The 19,409-nt window shown below is 45.4% G+C and overlaps 1 protein-coding gene across 1 annotated transcript in view; it reads left to right on the forward strand.

Annotated features, from left to right (window-relative positions):
* Nucleotides 1-19,409, forward strand: part of SLC24A3 (solute carrier family 24 member 3) — a 504,574-nt gene that overhangs the window by 353,393 nt on the left and 131,772 nt on the right. Inside the window, exons 4-6 of the mRNA XM_039220101.1 lie at nucleotides 14,006-14,080; nucleotides 17,579-17,663; nucleotides 18,045-18,148. Coding sequence (XP_039076032.1) covers nucleotides 14,006-14,080; nucleotides 17,579-17,663; nucleotides 18,045-18,148 — 264 coding nt within the window. The remainder of the gene's footprint in view (nucleotides 1-14,005; nucleotides 14,081-17,578; nucleotides 17,664-18,044; nucleotides 18,149-19,409) is intronic.

Raw genomic sequence — 19,409 nt, forward strand, 5'->3', positions numbered from 1 at the left:
CTCACCAGCTCCCAAGACTGTTTGGAGAGAGAGTAACAAGAAAATGACAGAAATGCAAGAATGCAAATATATTGATAACTTTAACCAGCCTGGTATCTTTCAAAGGCACAGCATTTTACAATAAAACTTAGCTCTAACTCTGGCATGGAAATCCCTACCCTATTGTGGTTTCCTCAGAAAGGCTTGGCTCTGGTTACTATTAAAAACTTTGAGGCAAGGAGCAGGTTTCTCACCAGCTTTGATGTGAAGAGTTCCACCATCTTGCAGAGAGTTGGGGAAATGTTTTGAAATTCCAAAGTCCTCCAGAAAAGTTAAATTCTCTGATATTTACAGTACATCCCTAGGGGAGAAGTCATTGTCCTCATTTTCTCAAACAAGCCTGAAAAGGAAGAGGCCACTGTTGGCAGACAAGCCTGTTGTCAACCAGTGTCCACGTGAGATTGGAGAACTCCCACAGAGTGTGCCACTGGTGTTTAGTAAGGAGAAGTGGGGTGGGAGTGTCACTGAGAAATGAGAAAGGAAGAAAGGGAGGAAATAAGGAAGAATGAAAGATCTTGAGAAATCTTGAAGCCAGTAGGCATTCTGAGCCTTCAGACCACTCCTCTCACTGCTGAAAGCAATTGGAGTTAGAGCCATGAGTTCTGGCTTGGGTTGGACTCCTATAAATGCAGTTGAAGTCCAGCTTCAGTCATGGAATGGTTTTGTGATCTTGGGCTTATATTCTCTCTCCCTTAGTTTTCTTGTCTGAAAAGTGGAGATGACAATAGTTTACATTTCATGGTATAGTTCAGAAATTAAGCTTTAAAATAGTTCTAGGCCCATGGTCAATTTCCAGTAAATGTCAGTAGTCATAATTATCACCATCATCTGTCTCTTTATCACCATCATCATCATTGTCTCTGACATCATCATATCACAGTCACTATCATCACTACCACTGTATCATCATCACCACATGGTCAAATCATTATCACCATCATCATGATCACCATCACCATCATCAATCATCACCATCATCAATCATCACCATCACCATCACCACTACCATCATTGTCATTATTATCATTACCATCACCACCATCATCACCATCATTATCACCATCATCATTACCATCACCACCACCACTATCATCATTCTCATCATCACCATCAGTATCACAGTCATTATCATCACCACCACTGTCGTCATCATCACATCATCAAATCACTATCTCTCCCACCGTCACCATACCATCATCATCATCACCATCACCGCCACTCTGACCATCGCAGTCACTGTAATCACCATCATCATTATTGTCCCCATCATTATTGCATCATAATCACTGATCACCATCATCAAAACCACTTTCATCATTATAACATTCACCTAATGGAGTCAACAGTGATTCCTGTTTAAGGCAGATGATCTACATTTATGCATGCAAATATTAGGCCAGAGTACAAGAACCTCCCCAAACTGCCCTTTGCCTATTTCTGCAGCCTCTTCCATCTTCTTTCTCACCCACAATCTGTGCTCCACCAATAGGGAATAATTTGTAATTTTAAACACAAACTGTGTAATTTATGACACCATACTTTTATTCATGCTGTTTCCTTGTCTAGCCACTTCTTTCCCGATTTCTTTGCTTGGCTTCTCAAATGTGATATAATCATCAACTCCTCCAGAGTCTTACTAGAGCCTTCCCCTCACTCTCTAAAATGTAGGTTAGGTGTCCTTCTTCTAAGCTCTCATAGCATCTAGTGTATAGCTTTGTGTTTAGCTTTGATACCAAATACTTTGCTCACATATTTAGCAGACATGTTGTTGGCTGCTAAATCAGATCAACTTGAATCCTTCTTACGAGTTTGTGGCCTTTGGGTCTCATAGATCACCCCTGTGCTTCTCATGGTTCACCCCTGTGACCTTCTAAGGTCTTGGGCTGCTAGGCCTACTTCATGAAGATGCACTTCATCAGGCACTGAGTAGCAGTTGCCTGATAAGTTGCATTCTATGAGGGTGACAAATAGCCACCAGGTAGTTAGTTTCTGTCTACTGGAAGAAACTGGAAAGGAGGTAGAAAGATGATGCCTATTATCTTGGATTTCCTCATGAGGAAAGACCTAAGGGACAAGAGTCATATGTTCTCCTCTGAGCCCTATTGGGAACCTTGAGTTTGAGCATGATGCTGGACCACTGGGCCAGGGCTAGGAGTTTCAGACAAGCCAGGCCATCATGGCAGGTCAGCTGCAGAAAAGTTAATTAACTGTCCAGGGCCTTATTTTCCTGATCAAAGAAATGGGCAATTGGACCTCACCTGAGATCACTATTCTCACTATCGACAGTTTAATTTGGTTGGCTCAGTGCTTTACAATTGTTGAATTCAATCATTCATTCATTCAGTACTTAATTGAGCATGTACTATGTGCCATCCCTATTCTAGACACTTGGAATACATCAGGGGATGAAATGGGGCAGAAACCCCTGTCCTCATGGAGCTTATATTCTAAGGAAGGAGGCAGGCAGTAAGATAAACATAATATGTAAATTGTTCGGCATACTGAAGATAATCTATTAGTGGAGCAGAGTTTGGAGAGTGAAGAGGGGAGGTGCTGGAGAGGCATGTTGCAGGGTCAAGGCAGGTTCTGAGAGGGTGATATTTGAGCAAAGAATGATGGAAGTGAGGGAGGGAGTCATGTGAATGGCTGAAGAGAGAATGGGCCAGCCAGTAAGGGCTTTGAGGCACTGCTGCCCAGTTTATTTATGCAACAGCTAGGAAACCAGTGTGCCTAGAGCAGAATCAGCAAGGGAGAGAGAGTAGGCGGTGAAGCCAGAGTGTCTGCATTAGTTTCCATTACTCAAAACCAGGAGATTTTACCTAAAGTCCAGATTCGTAGCTTCCCTCCTAGAAAATCGGAATCTCTGGCTACACTGAGCACATACTCTCAAGCAGCATAGGCCAAGGGAGAGCACAGGCTGTCCACATGAGATGGGACTCCACTGTCCAGCAAGCCACAGACCCTACCTCATCTACTTATTCCTGCATCTTGTGGGCTCCCATAGGCAGTTGAGGCCATGGTGCCAGGCAGCAGCCTCTGACAATACCAAGATGCTTGCCTCATCATCACTCACTGCATCTGCCCCTTCCTTCACTGCCATTTCTCTCAGCCCTGACTCTATGCCTATTCTGGCCCCTAAGGAAAGAAATTCTGACACCTGCTACCACATGGATGAACTTTGAGGAACTATGCTGAGTGAAATAGGCCAGTCACAAAAGGACAAATACTTATTCCATTTAGATGAGGTACCTACAGTAGTCAAATTCATAGAGAAAGGAAATATAATGGTAGTTGCCAGGGCCTGGGGGTGGGGGGTGGGGGTGGGGAATGAGGAATTAGTGGTTAATGGGTACAGAGTTCAGTTTGGGAAGAAAAAAGTTCTCAAATGGATGGTGGCAATTGTACAATAATCTGAATTTGAATGTGAATATTCTTTTTTTAAGTTTATTTATTTATCAAGAAAGAGAGAAAGTGCAAGCAGCTTCTACACGTCAGCACAGAGCCTGACGTTGGGCTTGAACCCACAAACCATGAGATCATGACCTGAGCTAAAATTAAGAGTCAGACACTCAACCTACTGAGCCACCCATGCACCCCATGAATGTGAATATTCTTAATGGCTTTGAATTGTACTCTTGAAAATGGTTAAAATGGTAAACATTCTGTTGTGTATATTTTACCACAATAAAAAAGATAAAATTAAATTTAAAAAAAAATCAAATATACATAATATGTATTATACCTCTATAGAGAGAGAGAGAGAAGGAGAAAGAATGACCCATGCCCTTTCAGAGAACTTGGCCCTTTTCCCCCAATCAGGTTTGCTCTCAAAAAAAAAAAAAAAAAAAAAAAAAAAAAAAAAAAAAAAAAAAAAAAAAGGCTTACTTAGAGATGGGAGTGGTCCACAAACCCCAGGAAACAGTTCAACCTAAGACCCCAGGAAAGGGTATGTAAGGGATCCCCCATGGGGGTTCAGACCCAGCCAGCCAGAATGTGCCTGCCCCCAGTGTCCCAACAATTCTGGGTGTCCCTGGAGGGTGCAAAGTTCATGGCACTGTATATATGTTCTCTTTCTTCCTGATCATGACCTCTTGAATTTTTATTTTTCTTATGTCCCAATGCCTTATACTTATTTATGTGTACTGTTATTTTATTGTATATGTTTTTATTGTGAGCCTCCATAAATCCCAACAGGGGAAGGGAGTAACAAAGAGACTCATGTCTTTATGGATGAAGTGTGATTGGCCTTAAGAACCTATTTGTGTCCCCTTTTCACTTCCTATTTCTCCTCTGGCCCTCCTTTCCCATTGTTGCTCCCCTTTCTCCTTTCCATCCTTCCCCAGTTTTCCTGGGTGGTCATTCTCTGTCTGCATCCCCATTTTCTTTGTCTACTTTTCTATGCCCCACTCTGGACCCTGGAAGACAAGCCTCTAAGGACTTTATCTCCCAGGCTTCCATGCCTCTGGGGAGAGACAAGGGAGAGGTCCAGACATTTCTTCCCTGTTCCCTCCTGGTTTTCCAGGCTCTGGCATCAGCTTCCCTCCACCCTCTAAGGAGCCTCATCCCCATTCCTGAGGCTGCAACAACTCAGTCTCCCTCCTCTTGTACCTTCAGGCCACCATGAGGGAGCAGCTTCCTGAGTTGCTAGGCTCTGGGTGTGTTACTTTCTCTGTTGGTTCCCTTAGCCCTGCCGGTACTACTACAGGGAAGCCCTTCATCAGTCTCTCTGCAGTTAAAAAGGGAGTTCTCTCTGGTTAAACCCTTTGGAGTGGCCTTCCGTTTCCTGCTCAGATCCTGACAGATGCACCAAGCCACCTCACTATTCTGGACTCACTCTCAAGGAGTCCCACTGGGGACTTGTAGAAATAGACCAGGGAACACCTGGACCACCTGCTTCAGATCCACCTGCTGCTGATTAGAAGTGCAGATCCCTGGACCCCAACCCAAAGGACTGTTCAAAGGATCTTCTGGAGGTGGGGCTGGGGGAGCCTCATTTTGTATGCATGTCCCAGATGACTCTGGTACACTTTAAAGCACACAGCAATTCAGAAACCTGTGGGATTCTTTGTTAATATGTTAAATACAAGATCTAGCATCAGGCCTAATAACTATGAAGTAGTGACAAACGTGTATGTGGTCTTTGCAGTGCTGGTGATATGATATGAAAGATCTGTGATTTCCACCGGGGCCATAGTCCCAGGTCTTGCCAGTACTGCTGTGGCTTATTGCCTGTATCCTTAATGGAGGAGATGCTGAATTTCTCTCAGAGACTAGTGAAAACAAAGATGTGATTTGTTCTCATCCAGATAAACAGACTGCTAAGTTGTTCTGAGTACTGTCTGGGGGTGTGAGGGGTTCAGGCACCACAGCTTAAGCCCCTCCATCTTACAGGAGGTCTCCATAGAAGGGGATTTGAGACCTGGCACAGGGTAGAGGAGTAGATGTTCCTCATATAAAGGTCAGGAGGTTCCTTACATAAAGAAACCTCTCTTCCTGAGGTACCATGTGGCATGGTGGTTAGGAGTGTGGACTTGGGAGGCAGGTCCCCTGGGTTTAAATCCTGCCTCCACCACCTACGTGCTGTGTGATCTGAGCCAAGTTACTGAACTTCGTTCCCACCTATGATGCTGGATTAAGCCCAGTGTCCCATCCTGTACCATTGTGAGTGTCCACGGAGAATATGTGTGCATGGTACCAAGTGAGCTTCTTCTAAGGCCCATGTGTGCATCAGCCCAGCTACATACAACTGCCCTCAGAACTTTTCTTTAACAAATATTGGGGTGAAGTGGCAGTTATTACCCCCACTTTTTTTGAGAAACTGACAACCAAAAGAAATAAGTGACTTCCTCAAGGAATTAGGAATCAGTCTCTCAGAGTGGATACCATAACAGGCTTCTGGGGCAAAGGGGATGGGGAGAGAGAGGGGGAGACACACAGGGAAGCCATTGTTCCTCTCTTGCTAAAATATTTCTCCTAAGATGGCAAATGTCTCCTTCCCAAAGCTCCAGAATAGCCATTCCAGTGCGATGACCTCCAAGAACACTGATCAGCTATTTAGCCATCATAAAATTCCTTTCAAGTAACCTAATTATAGGATTTATGCTAATGGAGCAGGTACATTAACATACTCATTTCCTTTAGCATTTGAGTTCCTGTAAGAGAAACCTTTTCAGAGTGGTTTCAAAGATCTTCACATTGCCAACTGAAAAAATGACCCTGGGGGTGGGACTCAGGGATAGGGTCCCTGTTTTGTGTTGGTCTCAACCTACAAATAGTGATACTATCCTCTAGGGGTGCCTAGGACACACACCTGGGCCCCAGGTACTTGGGGGGAGCCTTCACAGACATTTCCCCAGAGGGAGGCAGTGTTGTGGTAAACTGGCCCTTGTGGGTCTTATTATGAATGCACGGCATCCCTCAGCAACAACTGTCAGGGAACTTTGGAAAACTAAGATTTATTACTTAGAGATTCTGAACGGTCCACAGTACACCAAGGCCCACACAGTGAGGGGCCTGGTGAGGGAGTGCACACCTGGAGCTCTGTCTTTGTTGATGTCGAGGATGGGATGCCTGGGGTTTCACAGACTTGCTCTTTATTGGTGAATTTAAAGCCTAAGAGTGAGAACTAGGATGTGGGAAGAGAGAAGCAGAGTCACTCGTGCAGTAAGTAGTGTAGGTCACCCAGGGATTTCTAAAACAGGAATGTATGCGTGGGGCAGCCTAGCCCCTGTGTAGCTGGCAATGTGTTTATTTGAGATGGATGTCTTCGAATTGTATGCCCTTATGCTAGACCCTCTGGATTTTTAGAAAACAGTTGTTTCTATGAGTGGCCAATCTTGATTGCAAACTGCATTTCATTCTTTCCACAGTCTTCCTTCTTGGCTTCATTCAGGCTCTGCCAGGAGCAGACTCTAAGACAGGGCTTGGGATGCAAGTTGTTTCCAGGGGGTGGAGACAAACATCAGCAGTGCAGTAGAAATTGGGGCAGAGAAGGGAGGATCGCTAATAAAAGATGGGTGATCAAGCTTGCAACAGGGTGGGCACCTAAAGCTTAGTCATCTGGGGAGCCCAGGGAGACAGCATGGTTACTCCACTCAGGGAGCAGGAGAGCTGGGGTACAGAGACACCAATTCCCATCAGTCATTGCTGGAGGGCGCCCAAGGGGTGATAATGCCCCAGCACTTCTTGACTGTTTTGTGTAAGGGTAAATGAAAACTCTTGGAACAAATTGAGGCAGATTTTGGTGTTCAAAAGACACAATGGGGTGCTCTAAATTATTAAGACCTAAAGAATATGATAGGACCGAAGGGCACATAGTCACCTGCTACATTCCTCTTTCCTGATGCCCCCAAATCCTCTTATGCAGAACCCTAATCTGGCTGGAAGTTCAGAGTCTCTCTTCTAGTCACTAGGGAGAGTGAGTGTTTCCAGGAGAATTATGTCTGTAGTGGTCACAGAACCCAGAAGAGAGTATGTATATCAGTCCCATCAAGGCATCATGGAGCCATTACATGCCAAGCTTGGATGGGGGTGGGGGGCGGTAGGGATGATTTTAAAAGAAATACTTTTGGTTTTTGTTGTTGCTTTCACCAAATTTAATATTATCACTTGAAACTATGAAAAAGACAGAGCAGGGAAAAGGGAATCTTTTTTTTTTGATTAGTATTCAAACCATATTCCCTGGGAGGTTTAGAACAATTTCCACCAAGGCCAGAATTCTATAGATCTTCCCTAGGAATCACTTGTCCAGCACCACCTTCATTGAAATTAAAGACAGAGCAACATGAGAGCAGATGATGTAGTAAAAGGAAATTATCTGTGAAAACCACTGACTGTAGATGCCACATAAAGCAGCGGGGTTAATGTCGCACTGTTCAGGGACATTTGCCCTCACAATTCAGAAGCCCTTATGTATATTGACATTTCAGCTAAAGCCTGTTCACCTCCATTAAGCCACAGGCCACAATAATTTCCTGTTACCTTAGGTGCTTTCCAGTTTAACTACTATGGCCAGTATTTCTCTAGTTTTATTAGTCCCAGTCAATCTTTGAAACCACCTGATAAGATGCTATTTATCTTCCAGAATCCCAGTCTAGTGGCCACTTCCTCTTTCAGGGCTTCTCTGGTTCCCTTCGCTAGCTTCGCCCAGCAGAATGAACTGTCTGCACCCATAATCAGATAAGAAGGCAAGTGGGGAAACTTGACTAAAGGCCATGGAGGCAAATGGGGGTCCATTTTTCATTTTCTCACCTAACGCACAGAATAAGATGATTTCTGGCATATCAGCCAGCAAATGGCATCCTCAGATTCTTCCATCCCGTGTGTGTTGCTATGTATCTTCTTGCTTATCATCTCATGATCATATGATGGCTGCTGCTGCTCTAGACATTACATCCAAGTACAAAGCTATAAAAAAAAGCTTCACTTCGTTGCATCTGTCCCTTGTTCTGTCCCTTGCTCTGTCCTGAGTTGTGTCATATGATGTTGGCTAGTTCCAGGGAGACTAGAAAAGCTGAGTCTGTTGTCACTCAGAACTTGGAAATTACTTCTCATTATTGTTGTTTTCACCATGGTTCATTGTATCATCTTCGCTGTATCTGTTGCTTATTTCCCTAATAATGCTATATAACAAATGGCCTGAAAACCTCAGTAACAGGGGCGCCTGGCTGACTCAGTTGGTACAGCATGCAACTTGTGATTTCAGGGTCATGAATACAAGCCCCACATTGGGCCTGGAGCCTACTTAAAAAAACAAGAATAAAAACTTCAGTGACATACAACAGTACACATTTCTTTAGCTTCTGGGTTTTTGGGGTTCAGCTGAACTTTGGGAATCAGTTGACCCATATCTGGGGCTAGGTGCTTGTCAGCTGATCTCTGATAGCCTCAATGAGGACGAGGGTGACTTGGCTTTGCTCCACATGCCCCTTGTCCTCCTGGCTGTGCTCTGCATGTCTCTTGTCCTCCAGCAGGGCCGCTGGGGCACATCCTCATAGCATTCTTGTTGTTGCATGAGGTGTTTGGTCATGCCCAGGCCCCTTTGCTCCTGTTTCCATGTATTCCCTGCAGTAGTTAACTCCCTCTCATAAGTTAACTCTAGAGGATGGTGTGGTTGGTCTCATGTTGAAAGCTAAGTGAGGGAAGGAGAGTCACTCAAGGTCACAACTTGGAAGTCAAGTGTGAGATTTGACTTGAGGTCCTATACTCATCCTGGGCTTCCTCCAAGGCTCCAGGCTGCTTCTGTTTCCAATGGTGACACCAGCTACTCTCTGGGCACCTCCTGCTTGGACTCATTTATTTCATAAAAAGGTTCCCTCATTCCGTGCAAGCCTGCCCTGACACAGGGTGGATATGAATGTGGGAAGAGTAGAGCTGCTGCCCTGCAAAGGAAGAAAAGCCAGATACATGGACTTAAAACATGACTCATGTCCAGGAAGCACTCAATCATGCCAAAGTACAGATTCCCACAGTGAGGACCCTGATAAGTTCCAAAGGAAGTTCAGGCCCTGTAGTGGTGAGCTTAGAGTAGAAGCTGAAACGGACCCCTTCTCTCCTCTCCTCTGCATACACCCCTCACTCATCATTTCCGGAAAGCGTCCCACATTTGCTCATTCTGATTGTTGTACCCAGGCCAGAGGCTAAGATTTGGGGGTGTGCCGCAACACATCCGCCATCCCAGGGATCACCTCGAACATTTTTGAGGAGTTAAGTCTGCCTCGTATTTTTTAGTGCACCTTGTAAAAATAATACTATTAACAAAGAACATTACCTAATAATTCCACATCTGGAAGTTTGTCCTAGAAATGCAAAAGGATATATGGGTAAAGATTGCAGCAGCGTTAATGGTTCATTGATTTATAAGGAAAATGGGAAGTCACTGAAAATAAAGAGGTCATAGGGTTTACTGCTGTTTGTGCCGATCACACTGATGTATTTATGTAAATGGTATATTTGTATGTGAGTATATGATCAGAATTAAACTTGTAAAATAAAAATAAATAAAAAAGAACATCAGTGGGTCTGACCAACAGCCGCCAGAAGTGGCTGGCTGGGATTCTGAAACTGTCCCTCCCTTTCATATGGTTGGAGAAGTGAACTTATTAGTAGCCCAGGTGAAAATAGAAGGTGTTGATTGGGCAGCAGTTCAGGAATGCCCTCTGTTTGGGGAGCAACTGGCCTCAGCTGGAAGGCTCAGAGAGTCCTGGGGTCACATCCAAGGCCTGACATTTGCTAGCCATGTGTCCTTGGACTTACTACTGTACTCTCAGAGGTATCTGGGACCTGAGGCCAGTAATACCTTGCCTCCCACAGGAGTTGGAGAAATTACGTGAGACAGTCCCTATAAAGTATCTGGAGCGCACCTGGAGTTCCTGGCCCGACATACAGTAGCAACATTAATAGTATTATTATTACTCAGTATCCCCAATTATAGTATTATATCCTTTGGAACTATAGGAGCAGCCAAATTAATGCAAAAATGCCTCACTCTAAAATAGTCAGGACTTGTATGTATATTACCATCAGTATCGGTAGGCTTTCTGCATCTAAAGGTTGACTTCGTATGTTTGTTTTGTTCCTTTGTTCTGTTTAGTTTTTGAAATTTATTAGTAGTAGTAGTAGAAGACCCATTTTTAGAGCATTTTTAGGTTCACAGCAAAAATGAGCAGAAGGTACTGACTTCCTTACCCTTCCTTACCCTGCTACATGCACAGTACCTCCCCTATCAATACCTTGTTCTATTTTGTTTCTTTTTCCAGTGGGAAACTGATTTCCAGTTTTTTTAATAATTTCTGAAGGAATTAGAGCAGAATTTCTTGTAAGCAGAATGGCAGGTCAGGAGGTGCCTTGTGGCTGGAGAGGAGCCCCATCACCTGACAGACCCCTCCAGGTGTCCAGACGTGCATTGCCACACGGGGTGTCTGACCTTGGGTGGACATCCCCGCCTCGCACTGCCTTGTACATGGGAACTCATGTGGTTTTCAGCAGCCATCACCCTTGAAATCACAGAGAGCCTGGAAGATCTATCCATTTCCCAACCCATTCCAAGGGTTGATTTGCAATATGTTAGATGGAGCTTCTGGCCTCACAACAGGATCAAAACATACTATTGGAACATAGTCTTGCAAAGATTGTTTATGGACTTGGCTATTTCAGTGAGTCAAGTATGGCAGCTAGAGCCAGCTTATTTAGATCTTGGTTAATTCACAAATGTACAGTTCCATATTCCAATTACTGCATTTGGCTGTCCTTTCAAAGATAATGATAAAGCCTGCATATCATTGGATCAGCCAAGCCATACAGCAAAAGAGGGTTTGAGTCCATTGCAATTTGGGAATGTATATTCTGACTCATCCATAGGCTGTAAATACAGTATTAATTTTGTAAGAATTGACATTTTCTTCCCTCCAAAATCCACAGGCAAATAATTTTGTACAGATTATGAATAGACCAATCAATGAAAGTTATTTTTAAGGTGTCTCTGCATGCCAGACATCCCAGGATCCTTGGAGATTAGAAAAGTATAAGATGGAGTCCTTGCTCTAAAATCTCCACTACCTGCAAAATTCACACAAGAAATACAAATTCAAGGTGGACGAGTCAGAAAATATAAATAGAAATTATAAAAACAGAGTCATACCAACAGAGGGAAAAACTACTTTGATGTTTGGCCTTACAAGCTCTATGTGCTTGTGTGTGTGCTTGTGTACGTGTGTGTGTGTGTGTGTGTGTGTGTGCTCTTATACATAGATCATAACAAAAAAGAGATTGTACACACTATTTTATAATATTTCTCACTTAGCAGTGTATAGTAAATGCCTTTTCTTGTCATTACCTGTGGACTTAAATCATCTCTTTTAGCAGGATTTTGTCGATTGATGAACCATGGTTTCTGTAACTCATATCCTATGGTATATTGTGTTAGGTTTTGATAATTTATTATAGGCAGCATTTTGGCATGAATATCCCTGTTGCATATGTTTTAGTTCACTCATCTGATAATTCCACAGAATCAAGAGTTAAGATGCTTCTTAGAATTGTACAGTCTGGTTGAAGAGCCCAAACACCTATGTATGAAAAGGAAAAATGAGTTTATGAAGCGGGGGTGGGGATGGCTAAATTAGTGCCACAACCAAGAGTCAGAGGCCAGAGAGATCATTTCATGCTCTGGTTGCTGCAAAAGGAAAGGACAGCTGCAAGTGACAGAAACCCTGCTCAAGTTATCCTAAGTGTAAAAAGCGTGTTATTGGCCCACAAAATTGGAAAGTCCACTTCGATTTCAGGTGTGAGCTGGGTCCAGAGGTCATGGGGTGTCATTGAGCACCATTATGTGCATGTGGCTGTGTGTGTGTCTGTCTGCCTGTGTGTTGGTGTGTGGTGTGTCTGTCTGTCCTATCTCTTGGTTGGGCTTCTTACTGTACGAATTGCATTCTTGGGTAAGCTCCCTCTGTATGGCAGCTGTCTCTAGCAGCTCCAGACTTGGGCGGTGTTTGTATCTCATAAGGAGAGAGCCCTCCTCTTCCAGCTTCTCTGTCGGTCCCTCCTTGGCCCCCTGGCAGACTTTTTATGCACCCGTCACTGCATGACAGAGAATGGGGGTGTCCTGGTGGCTAGCCTGGGCCATGTGCCTGTACCCTGTGCTGATGAGGCTGGGGAATGCGTGACTGAAGAGCTGCCCAGTGGAGCAATTCTTGAAAGGAAAAGATGTTGAGAGATCAAAACATGAAATCATGTCACTGCTGAGGATGCTGGAACTTGAAAGATGAGCAGCTACCCCCATTTGATGCTTTGGGCTACAAGTAACAGGAAAACTCCCAAATCAAACTGGTTGAAATGCTCTACTACAAAATCTGGAGGCAGGTTTGCTTTAGCACTACATCCACTGGGCTTGGTAATACCTTTAAGTTGACTCAGGGTCAGCTTCCTTTCAAGTCCCATTTCCCTCAATATGGCTGCAAGGGACAAACAGAACCCCCAGCTTCCATAACCAGAGCCAGAGGGTGAAAAATGGAACCCAAGGACTCTAAAATCTTTCCTGCAATTTCATTGGACCATCCCAGGTCACATGTCCACTCCTGAACTAGTAGCTATCAGTGGGAAATACTGCACACAGATTGGCCAGTCAGTTCTACTCCTAGAGGAAAGGGTAGGGTCACCTCCCCATGGGGTGTGGTGAATATTGGATTGAAACTGGGGTCCCATTAGGAAGGAGTGGAGGATGGATGCTAGGAGGTCAATTAAATAAAATTTCATCAGTTAGAGAGGAAACTTGGGGTTAAACAGGTGATTTATGCCCAAAAGTTAGAATTCCAAGGTCTTCCCTGTTTATAGCTGACAGGAAGCAAGATTGCAGAGCCTATCCTGTAGGGGACAGCAGAGTGAATGACCTGAGTTAGAAGTATTCATTTGTTTATTCCTTCATTGCACATATATTTTTTGAGCACCTACTATGTGCTAGGCCTTGTGCCCAGTTTGGGGGGTAAATAAGATAGATAAAGTTCATATCCTTGTGAACTTCTTTTGAGGGAGACAGATAAGAAACAAATTAATTTAACATATAATATGTCACAAAAAACAAATCAGGGTGAGGTAGATAGAGAGAAATGGGAAGGAGAGGAGTCCAAGGCCTCTTGCTTACATTGACATTGAACCAGAGACTTGAAGGACATGATGGAATGAGCCAAGGTCATCTGAGGGAAGTGTGTTTTGGTCAGAGGAACAGCAGGTGCAAAGACCCTGAGGCAGTCATCCATAGTACATTTGGTGGACAAGGAAGAGAGTGGTAGATGATGAGGTCAGAGAGGAGGAGTGATACCATGGAGGACCTCCCACACTACAGTCTTTGTACTTTGAGTAAGATGTTGAGTCTGTGATGTCAGAAAGTGTTATTGAAGCAGAAGGTGTCCAGACCCTCACCGGGTGGCTCTGCCTTGACTGTGACCTTAACTCCTTTTTTCCTCTCTTCCAGGCCATGTACATGTTCTATGCATTGGCCATTGTGTGTGATGACTTCTTCGTCCCCTCCTTGGAAAAGATCTGTGAGGTACGTGCCCTATATTCTAAACATGTTGAGCAGGCTGTGAAATGGTACTCCTCCAGCCTCCTTCACTAAGGTCCTGGGGAGCCCTCCCTGCACCTCCTCAGGGGTGTGGGGGAACACCAGGCATCAGCATGCTTCTGAGCTATGAACAGTATTAGCATAAAAGCTCCAACAGTATGCTTAGAATGTCAGGGTACCGACCCATAGTTGGCCTCTAACCCAAAAGACCAGCTCTCCCTGCTCCTTTTAGAGGCAACTCATGGTGCTATTTTATCTTTTTCTTTTTCTCTTTTTTAAAAAATGTTTTAAAGTATATTTTTTTATTTTGAGAAAGAGAAAGAGAGAGAGAGTGCAAGCAGGGGAGGGGCAGAGAGAGAGAGGGAGAGGGCAGAGCCTGATGCAGCACAGAGCCTGATGCAGGGCTTGAACTCCTGAAATGTGAGATCACGACCTGAGCTGAAATCAAGAGTCAGAGGCTTAACCTGCTGAGCCACACAGGTGCCCCTTCTTTTCCTCGTTTATCCTGCTCTTCCTTTCTCTCTCTGTACCCCTCATCTTCCTCTCCTCAGTTTCCTTCTGCTCCCGTAACCCTCCCTTGTGGGGTCCTTACAGGGTGGGAAGTCTTCATCTACATACCCCCATCGCCCTTCCTCTCTGTACATGTACAGAAATGCTCTAAGTGGAGACCCAAAAAGTGAGAAGATGAAAGAACTGGCCACAGAGAAAAGGAAAGGGACTCTGTTGGAAATCAGCCCAGTTAACACCAGGTTGAAGACCAAGTTAAATCCCTTTCATCAGAAAATATTCAGCATATTTAGAACACTTTCATTCTCTCGCCTCTTTCATTTCCTTGTCTGTTGTGAAATGTAGTTTCCTTTATCTGGAAGCTTTCCACTTTTATTTTTAATTCAAAATTCTGTTTTCAGAGAGGATCTCTCCCAGACAAACCTCCCATCTGGGACTCGTTTCTTCATGTTGTTCTCAGACTCTGTCATCCTTCCCCTTTCCTCCCTGCACTCCCTCCCCGCCACCCATGTATTTGATTCATTAGTTCTTGGGGGGCAGCGGAGGACACAGGTTGCATTTCTGTTAAGTTCCCAGGTGGATGCTGAGGCTGTTGGTCCAAAAACCACACTTTGAGATGACTAACTTAAGCAGTTTCTTCTATACCCTGGAAGTCTGTTTTTTGTACTGAAAAAATAAAATAAAATAAAAGAGAATCATTCCACAGGAAGCCTGGAGCGGCCCAAGAGTGGGTTTCTTTATTTGGTGGAAAAAGAAAGTGATAAAGTTGCATCTTAGATGGATAGCAGGCATGTGTGGAAGTCCTTTGTCAAAAGTGATGTAACTGAAATACAAGTCACCTTCTGTAGCAGGAGAGGAAGCACATCTGTAACTGGGGTTATTTGTGATCTCTGAGATACTCTCTTCATTATGCATGGCAAAGTACTCTCTTTCCCATACAACTTTTTTTTTTTTTTAGCAGATTTACAACCCTCTTCTAGAAATGTACATATTCTTGTCAGAATGTTTTCTACTATGGAGAGATGAAATCCATAGCACCGACAAGCACACTCCTGGGAAAGGAAATGAGATGAAATACAGTATGGTCCTTGCCATCCACAGGCTGTGGGGTGCAAAGCAGCTCCAGGGCGATACAAACTGAGGGTACTGGAGGGAGTGCTGGGAAGTTTCAAAGTACAGAGAGAGGAAAGGGGAGGGAGAGCTTAACTGGGCCAAGGGATCAGGGAGGGACTTGTGCAGGGGGGATAGTAATGGAGCAGCTCTTGGAGGGATTTTTCACATTTCAAAGCAACACATTTCTTTTTTTTTTTTTTAATAGTTTATTGTCAAGTTGGTTTACATATAACACCCAGTGCTCATCCCAACAAGTGCCCTCCCCCATACCCATCACCCTCCTTCCCCTCTCCCCCAGAGGGAGAAAGCAACACATTTCAAGGAAGAATTTGTGCAGAGAAGAGTCTGAGCCCCAGGATGAAGAGAGGAGAACCCGGGACTGGAATCAGCATGTGGGGAATCCTGGGGAACATGAAGTTGGGGCATCAATTGTTACCAGGACTCAGGAGGGAGCTGGGAAGGCTTTTGATGGACAGAGGCATCCAGAGGCAGAAGATCTCACACCCCTAGCTGGTGATTCTAAGCATCCAGCAAGATGTTGTCAGGGCCCAGGAGAATTAGGGATGAAAGAGAAGGAGATGAAAGGAGACATGGAGGAAGTAGCAAACTCAGTGGATGAAAGAGAGAGACAGGAACTGGAGATGAGCTCGAAGTGTGGACCCCATAACTAGTGCCCCAGCAGGGGACCTGAGCTGGAATGGACACAGCAGTACCAGGCTCAGGCTCATGGCAAGTCTTGGCAGACCACCACAGAGTGTAAGCTCTGTGTTAGGTTACCTTCCAGGACTTCCTGCCCTGGGGACTCACCTGCATCCCTCACAGCCACACATTTCAGCTTGAGGTGTCAGTACCTCTATTGTAGAGTCTTCTCAGAACCCCATGTGCAGTGGAGCTGTTCAGTCCTAAGCGAGGGATCCCCAGGATTCCAGATCAGAGTGCCCCATTAGGGCCCCTACTGCTGCCTGTTGCTGGTCAGTGGAGCCAGTGGTCTACGCTGAGCCCATACTGCCCCTCCATGGCTGAGCAAGGAAGTGCAGCTGTCTATGCCGCTGGGAGGAGGGACTGCCATTGGAGACTAGCACCTCCAAGCTGGGACCCAGGAGGGAACTGCCTATTTACTGACAGACAGCAGCTTACGTTCTGGGTCATGATTGAATGTAGAAAGGCTAACCACACCAACCAGCCTCTAATATGTATTTTTCTTGCCTTCATGCAAATCACCTTTTGGATTAACAGACAATGATTGTATAGGACATCTTGGCAGGGTGTCATTCTTTCCACTAAGTCTCAATGCCTCCCCCCATTCTCCCTACCCCAGGGCTTCAAGACTGTATTAGTGACGAGGAGTGGGTTTCAAGACCCCAGCCCTAAGCTGCTGTATCCTCCTAGAATCAAGACTTGCAAACAGATACCATGAGCCTCATTTAGCCTGAAAGAGTCATGGTGTTGAAACAAATCAACTTTGCATAAAAATGTGGATTTGGGCATCTCCTAAGCAATAAGGATATTTGGTAACATGGAGAGAAGTGGGTGACACACCCTTTTAAAAGGAGGCAAACGCCCACCATGCGTCACACCAGCCCACCCTACTCCCCCCATTACTTGCACAGAAGTGGGGGCTTCTAGGTTGGAAATCCTTAGATCTTGTCAAGAGCCTTTAATTCACAGAGATGTGCAGCCCCCTCCCTGATCCTGCACCCTGAGGAGGATGGCCAGAGAGCTGTGGCCCCACAGGGGATGGTGCAGGAAAGGCCAAACCTAGGGTGGGGGGGAGGGCCTGAGCTTGGGACCTCAGGAGTCATGGTGGCCTCTGTTCCCAAGGGAATCCTGACTCATCTGTGCTTTGTCCTTGATCCTCTGTAGCGCCTGCACCTCAGTGAAGATGTGGCTGGAGCCACGTTCATGGCAGCAGGGAGTTCGGCCCCAGAGCTGTTCACATCTGTCATAGGTAGGTGATGACCCTTCAGGTGATGACATTTCAGCCCTGCCCTCTCTTAAGGACAAGGGTTGTGGGGATAGACAACCTTCCAGTGGTTTGGCTAATAAGAGCTAAGAGTCTCAAGACCCCAAGGAGTAGAACACCACCTTCCCACCCACTGTGGTTGCTGTTATTTTATTGAACTGATGTTTTCACTTTGCATGAATGTGTCTCAGGTTCTGTGGCAATGGGCCTATGGCAGTTTCCCGAATGCAGATTTTAAAACTCTCTCCCATCCTTGGCTATTTCCTGTGGACCCTGAGAACAGTCTAACACTTGTGAAAACTCCCCCACACCCACACCAGAATTGAACCAGCCACAACAGCCAGGCTGATATCAGGTCTCTTTCAGGGGTCTTCATCACCAAGGGTGACGTGGGAGTTGGAACCATCGTGGGCTCTGCAGTGTTCAATATCCTGTGCATCATTGGTGTCTGTGGGCTCTTTGCCGGGCAGGTAAGACTGCCAGCAGAAAGTGGCATGGGTTTGGAGGGGGGATGGCACAGAGGCAAGGCAGGGTTCTGTCTTGCTGGAGCACCATCAGCATGGAGGCCAGTGGTCTTGGGCAACAGTAATGTGGGGTCTCATGCTTGGAGGCTGGCCAAACTGGAACTGGAAAGTGTCAGGCACCATTATTTGGTCTCCATGTTGATGGAGCACATGAATAATTAACCTGTCTGAAAGTGTAGGCTACAAATCGGAAGGTGTCAAACTCATTTTGAATGCCATGATCTGAACAGGAATGTCCTAAAACAATTTAAGGTATGGCTTTGCCTCCATGGCAATAGAGTAAATAAGAGTCGGGGGAGGGAGAGAAAGAGAATGGAAATGACAGATATTTTTCCACTAAGAACCATTTGCTGTCATCACCATGTGGGACAGTTTTGCTACAGCCATCAAACAATTCATTTACATGTTCACCTAGCTTACTTTTGGGGTCACCAGGGGCTTTGCATGCCTGCATTTTATCTTTGGAGACTGTTCCACTCCAGGAAGTGTCATGGGGTCTGGTATCTGTTTTGGAAAGCCTTGGGAAGACACCCAGAAGTCAGCCAGGTGCAAGGCTTGTTGGCAGCCAGGACAGTGCTTCAGCTCCCAACGGTCTGCCAACTCCGATGTCCTAGTTCCCTACTAGGGAGTTTTGTTCAGGAACAGCATGATCCTGAGCTCTGCCCAAACACCCAGACTTTAACATCTTCTAGGAAAAGCACCTTCTAGAAGCCCTTTGACGGCACTCTGCTTTCAATATTGAGGGACTTGGTGATCCTAACCAGCTTCCTCACTGTGGGGGAAGCAGGGTTCTGCTGGAGGTGGCGGGCTGGTTTGAAGGGCTAAGGAATGCTCCTTTGAACCTTTTTCCACACCATTTCTGGGGCCCCTCTGCTGTCCAATGAGCCGGCCAGGGGCACCCACCCTGCCCATCTCTCTAACACGGACTGGAGAGTCTCTGCAAGAGGCCCCATGGCACACCATTGCTGTTCTCCACTGCCCATTTCTAACTGCTGTCACTTCATGCCCATTGATTTGTCTGGGTTGCCTGATGGGCTCGTTGCTTGTGAGTGACAGGCAGTGGGACACCTCAATCTCATCAGGAATTGGCTCCAGAGCCCCCAGGTGGACAGCTGTGTCCACACATGGTGATTGAGCTCTCCCCAACTTGATAGACTGACATGTTCTTTTTTCTCATCCTTTTGATCCATCATCTCTGATCTTAGGT

Source organism: Hyaena hyaena, unplaced genomic scaffold (genome assembly GCF_003009895.1).
Source record: "Hyaena hyaena isolate Hyena2069 unplaced genomic scaffold, ASM300989v1 scaffold_859, whole genome shotgun sequence".
Classification (NCBI taxonomy): Eukaryota; Metazoa; Chordata; class Mammalia; order Carnivora; family Hyaenidae; genus Hyaena; species Hyaena hyaena.